Raw genomic sequence first — 6,537 nt, forward strand, 5'->3', positions numbered from 1 at the left:
CTTCCAGTTTTCTAGTGGTTTATTGGAGATAAGAGTCTCAAGACTTTCCTGCCCACCTGGCTTTCACCTGCGATCCTCAGATCTCAGCCTCCTGAGTAGCTAGGATTACAGGCGTGAGCCACTGGTGCCAGGCTAGGAAATGATTCTTAACAGAAGTTTGAAGGGTATATAGAGCTTGCTGAGGCATGAGAATATTATTCCAGGCACAGAGCACAGCATGTCCAGTTTTGGGGGACATTGTTGGTATTATTGGAGTACAGTATTGGGGGATACTATTGGTATTATTGGAGTGTACAGAATGACAGAAGGAAGAGATTGTGGGAGACATGGTCAGAAAGAAGCAAGACATGAAGACAGGTGTTTGTACATTCTATATATGAAGAAATAAACAAAGGTTGACATGGTCAAATATATGTTTTGTATAGCATTCTGCCAGGTTGGCAAGAGCACGGTAAGTAAGATTATTACAGTACTCCAGGTAAGAGACAGATGTTTGGATTTGAGCTGAGAAGTGGCAATGAGGATGAGAGCAGGCAAACCTTAGTGATGTCACAAAAGTGGCACTGTCCAAGTTAGAGGGCAGCTGGGCTAAGAGGAAGGAGAAAAGAAGTAGACATCTATGCGACTTCAGGGTCAGATGTGGTTGGTGCCATTTGCCAAGACAGGGAACACAGAAAGAGAAGGATGAGTTGGGAGATGATGAGTTTGAATATCAGCTGATATTATCCAGCACGAGAGCTCAGGAAAACTCGAGCTCTGGAGAGACAGTTTTGGGGTCTGGGTCGGCATGTAGGTGTAGTCAGGAAGTATGTGTACACTATAGTGAGAGAAGAAAGCCAAACAGGCCAGTCACTGGTGGCTCACACCAGTAATCCTAGCTACTCAAGAGACTGAGATCTGAGAATCATGATTTAAAACCAGCTCTGTGAGACTCTTAATCAGCAAAAACTCAGAATTAAGGGTACCGCTCAAAGTAGAAGAGTACCTGTCTTGAGTAAAAAGGCCATGCAAGGCTGGGAATGTGGCTTAGTGGTAGAATGCTTGCCTAGAATGCATGAAGCCCTGGGTTCAATTCCTCAGCACTACATAAACAGAAAAAGCCAGAAGTGGCGCTGTGGCTTAAGTGGTAGAGTAGTCTTGAGCAAGGGAAGTTCAGGGACAGTGCCCAGGCCCTGAGTTCAAGCTCTGGGACTGGCCAGAAAAAAGAAAAAAAGAAAAAAAAACCAAACAAACCATGCAAGGGTATGAGACCCTGAGTCTAATCTCTAGTTCTGGCATACACATACACAAAAAGGTCAATGACAGAACCACTGTTTTTTTTTGTTTGTTTTTTGTGGGTTGTGGGGCTTGAACTCAGGGCCTGTGCGCTGTCACTGAACTCTTTTGCTCAAGGCTAGCACTCTAACTACTTTGAGCCACAGTTCTACTTCCAGTTTTCTGGCGGTTAGAGCTAAGAGTCTTATGGGCTTTCTTGCCCATGCTGGCTTTAAACCATGATCCTCAGATCTCAGCCTCCTGAATATCTAGGATTACAGGCATGAGCCACCAGCGCCTGGCCAGAGCCACTATTTCAGAGCAAAGGAAAAGAAGTTGGTAAAGGAGAAAGTAACTGAGAGTGGAAAGAAAAAGTGATATTTCAGAAGCAAAAAGATCACTAAGAGTAGTGTCAAGAGGAGGTGAGGTCAGAAATGTCAAATATTCTGGGAGAGACCAGTCTGAGGAGGACCAAGAATGGCTACTGGATCTGACAAGTGGGAGGCTATTTGCGATCTTTGTTTAGTTGGTGGGCAGAAGTCAGAAGAAATAAGCAATAAGCATACGGAAGGACAAGAGTTGAGGAAAAAATATCAGTAAGAACAGGGGTCAATGATGTGATTAGCTCCTGAATCGTCAATTCAGAGAAGCCATTTTACATCTGAAAGTAGGCTTGACCATTTCTTTTTAAAATCCAGCAGAATTTTCTTAAAATAGTCTTTCTAGAAATAGTTCACTTGTCAGTCTGTTTATACTCATCCAATCTTCTCTAAGTAGTGGGACTGTGGGGGACACTGCATGTGACAGGACAAGGTTTGACTGAAATAAGAGATGGTGCTCCCCATTCAGGATGTGCCACATGTCCAGGTAAGAGCACTTCACCATTCTGACCTGGTAGTTGACTGAGGAAGGGTGAATGTGGACATAGCCATCGTTCTTTGTGACGAATTTCAATTCCGCTGATTTGGGTTGCATTCTGACAGCTCCGGTACTGGTCTTCTGAAATTTTCCTTCTGGAGTTTTCACCTGAGCAAAAAAATATTTGTGAAAAAGAAAAGAAGTTATATATACATAGAAGTGTGTATGTATATACATCCCATTTTAGTTTTTTTTCCCCGTTTTAGGATTCTTGGCTCAAATGAATATGTTTGAAAGGTTTTGTTGTTTCACTCCCTGCCTTTTTTTTTTCTTCTCAGAGCCTTGCTATATATAGCCTTGAGCTTTCTGTGTAGTCCAGGCTAGTCTTGAACTCTCAAACTCTGCCTCAGCCTCCTAAAATGGTGAAGTTACAGGCTTATGCCATCATGCCTGGTCTTTTGCTTCCTCCTTTTACTTTGTTTCCTTTTGAAAAAAGGTAAGTACACCTTTATTTTGTGATACAGGACTTTGAAATCAGAGCTTGGCATTTGCTAGGCAGGTGCTCGACTGGTAAGCCACACCTCCAGCTCTTTTTTGTACACTGGTTATTTATGTATTTTATCGCTAGTATTGGCTTGAACTCAAGGCCTCACACTTGATTGGCTTGCTTGCTCATGGTTGGCAGTCTACCACATGAGTTACATCTACAGTTTAGCTTTTTGCTGGTTAGAGATGGAGTCTCAAGGACTTTTCTGCTCAGGCTGGCTCTGAACCATAGGCCTCTAGATCTCAGCCTCCTGAGTAGTTAGGATTACAGGTGTGAGTCATCACTACCTGGTTCTACTTTGTTTTCTTCATACTAGTAACACTGAGCATGTCTTTTGTACATATACTGTATGCATATTTCTCTCCTTTGCTTTTCTAATTTAGAAAAACAAGATTTATTTTTTAGATCTTGTTTATAGTCAAGTCTTTCACCTTTTCTTTTATGGTTTATCTTGAAAAGCATTTTATTTATCAATGTAAAATTTTTTATACTACATGCAGAGTTTTTTTTTTTTGTAAGTCTTCATGTGAGTTTCCCCTACCTTTTTTCTTAAAAAATCTTTTTTTTTTTTTTTGGGTCAGTTGTAGGGCTTTGAACTCTGGGCCTGGGTGCTGTCTCTGAGCTCTTCAGCTCAAGGTAAGTACCCTACCACTTGAGCCACAGCACCACTTCTGGTTTTCTAGTGGTTTATTGGAGTCTCACTGAGTTTCCTGCCTGGGCTGGCTTTGAAGCGAGATTCTCAGATCTCAGCCTCCTGAGTAGCTAGGATTACAGGTGTGAGCCACTGATGCCCGGCTTATAAAATCTTTTTACTTTGAAATAATTTTAGACACATAGAAAGTTGCAATACAACTCAACACAATACAATTCCTTATGCTCATCAGCTTCCCCCAAGGGTGACACCTTTCATAGCTATAGCAGCACATCAAAACCAGCAGATCTATATCCCAATCACCTTTTTCCTTTTTGATGCCAGTCCTGGGGCTTGAACTCAGGGCCTAGGTGCTACAACTTGAACCATAGCTCCACTTCTTTTTGCTAGTTAATTGGAGATAAGATTCTCATAGGCTTTTCTGCATGAGCTGGCTTCAAACCAGGATCCTAAGATCTCAGCCTCCTGAATAGCTAGGATTTTAGGCGTGAGCTACCAGAGCCCAGCCCAAATGATCTTTTAAAGTAACTTTCAACTGATTTTAGAAGCATGCAAGTGTTAAGAAGAAAAATGAGTCCGAAACGAATCAGATTTCAACTGAGCCTTGAAAAACATGATTTAGTGCTCTGAAAAATTAAAATTCTAAGTCTGAAACAGTCCCCTTAAGAACTGGATAATCAAAACTCACATAAAAGTCCAATAGCCCTTGGGTTCCGGAAGGCTAGCCATGGGTGGTCCCTGGCAAAGCTCTGATTGGGGTGGTTTATTCCTTCCTAATTTTAGTCCACAGTAGAGGGCATTAGGAAAACTAGTAGAATCAAATTTCTACCTAGCATGGAAGGATAATTATATTCAGGTTGTCTAGCAAAGTGAGCTATATGTCTACTTAGGAAGTAATAACTGGAGGATTAAAAAGTATTTGATTTTATACAATATTGTATCCTTGAATAACGTATCTGCAGAGACTGAGAGAAAGGAAACTGTGCATATATACACTACATATACATATACACATACGCATAAGTTCGTATCCCTTTAAGATGACTAATGAGCAAACCTTAAGTTAATTCCTTAGTTACAAATCAAACAAGAAACAGGAGGACTCAGGAAAATGTCCTTTACCTGCACTACATTTGGATACAGAGCAGCACACAGCATTGCTGATATCAGCTTGTGGTTCTCAGCATTTGAGTTTGCCTACAAGAAAAATACAGGATTAATCTTGTAAGAAATTTTACCAACTAACGTAGATCCTTCTGCTTGTGCCTTGGCATTTACTAATATATCTCATTTGATTTCTATCTTAAAACAAAAAAGGATGTCTAACTTCTATCTCTTTGAATAAGTAAAAAATAAATCTATTAAGCCATAGTCACATAGGACTCAAATCTCTGCAAAGCCAGTATTCCTGCTGTGCTAGAGCCAAAAGGGCCCTCACCAGAGGTATAAAGATGCATGACCTGAACCTCTAAAACTATAAGCTATGTATCTCTCTCTTTTTTAGTAGGTGGAAAAAGCAAAGAAAAGCTAGTGTGGTTAGGTCTCAGTGCAGAGATGTCCAGAATCTCTAGAAAATACTAATTTCTTTTCTTTTTTTGTGTCAGTTCTGGGATTTGAACCCAGGGCTTAAACTCGGCACTGTCCCTTAGCTCTTTTGTTCAAGGTTAGTGCTCTACTACTTAAGCTACAGGTCCACTTCTGGCTTTTTGCTTTAACTGGAGATAAGACTTACAGACTTTCCTTCCTGGGCTAGCTTCAAATGATGATCCCCAGATCTCAGGCTCCTCAGTAGCTAGGATTACAGGCATTCATCACTGGCACCTGGCATACTAATTGCTTTCTGAACAGATGTATCAGATTCACTGTGAAAGGGTGCTCTCCTACAACTGTACAAAAGACTCTTTTCAAAAAGGCTGGCCCATTTGAGAGAGCATCATTAGAAAGTCTCTTCTACCTTTATAAATGACTCAAAAGCCATTATGAAACATAAAAGCCACAGTAACAACAAACAGAAGAGCTCTGCTATTCTCCTGCGGTTAGCTGACTCATTTGTGGAAAGAGGAAATTCAATAATGTTACTAGCTCTGGGCACCAGCAGCTCATACCTGTAATCTAGCTACTTAGGAGGCTGAGATATAAGGGTCAAGGTTTAAATCAACCCAGGTAAGAAAGCCCATGAGGCTTTTTTTTTTTTGGTCAGTCCTGGGGTTCCAACTCAGGATTTGGGCACTGTCCCTGAGCTTCTTTTGCTCAAGGCTAGCACTCTCCAACTTGAGCCCCAGTGCTACTTCTGGCTTTTTCTGTTTATGTGGTACTGAGGAATCGAGCCCAGGGCTTCATGCATGCTAGGCAAGCACTTTATTACTAAGCCACATTCCCTGCCCCTATGAGGCTCTTATTTAGAGAACTAACTAGTAAAAAAAAAAAGCTGGAAGAGCGTAGCCTTGAGCACAAAGGCTCAGGGACAGCACCTAGCTCCTGAGCTCAGGCCCCAAGAGCGGTACTGAAAGAAAAGAAAAAAAGAATGCTCACTGGACATTAAGTGAAGGATATCCACAAGAATTTTGGAGTTCCTGTTTTATTCATGTGCTACTTACGGGGAAATAAGAAGTACCAACACCTTCCTTACCTCCTCTCCCGTGGCATCTAGAACTCCATCTCCTCCTTGGGCCCTCTTCTCAATTTCCCTTGCTCTGAGTCCCTCTTTGGCAAACCCTATATCTGATAAGAGTTCAGTGAATTGTCGTTTAAGACTGGCCATTTCCTGAAAGAAGAAAACACATCAAGGAAGTAGAAGTGTGGCTTAGGTGGTAGAATGCCTGCCTTGGGTTGAACAAGGCAACCCAAAGCCCAAGGCCCTCAGTTCAAGCCCTAGTACAGGTGTGTGTGTACATGCACGTGCACGCACGCGCGCACACACGCACACGCACACACACACACAGGCACCAACTTATCTTCAAGTCTTACAACAAGTGACCTCATAAGCATATACACTTTATATAAGTTCGGTGGCTGGCATTGAGGATCTGTTATTTAACATTATATTTAAATGTTTTAAAACATTTTCACTGGAGTTGGGACAAGCCTGACTTTCCTACAAATCATTTCTTTTTTTTTTGTCGGTCATGAGGCTTGAACTCTGGGCCTGGGCGCTGTCCCTCAGCTCTTCAGCTCAAGGCGAGCGCTCTACCACTTGAGCTACAGCGCCACTTCCGGTTTTCTGGTG

At 41.9% G+C, this 6,537-nt stretch overlaps 1 protein-coding gene across 1 annotated transcript in view; it reads right to left on the reverse strand.

The window, feature by feature from the left end:
• Window positions 1-6,537, reverse strand: part of Dhx57 (DEAH (Asp-Glu-Ala-Asp/His) box polypeptide 57) — a 65,349-nt gene that overhangs the window by 11,107 nt on the left and 47,705 nt on the right. The window contains exons 20-22 of the mRNA XM_013017895.1: window positions 5,941-6,075; window positions 4,434-4,508; window positions 2,146-2,280 (exon numbers count right to left, since the gene is read on the reverse strand). Coding sequence (XP_012873349.1) covers window positions 2,146-2,280; window positions 4,434-4,508; window positions 5,941-6,075 — 345 coding nt within the window. The remainder of the gene's footprint in view (window positions 1-2,145; window positions 2,281-4,433; window positions 4,509-5,940; window positions 6,076-6,537) is intronic.

Source organism: Dipodomys ordii, unplaced genomic scaffold (genome assembly GCF_000151885.1).
Source record: "Dipodomys ordii isolate 6190 unplaced genomic scaffold, Dord_2.0 Scaffold37, whole genome shotgun sequence".
NCBI lineage: Eukaryota > Metazoa > Chordata > Mammalia > Rodentia > Heteromyidae > Dipodomys > Dipodomys ordii.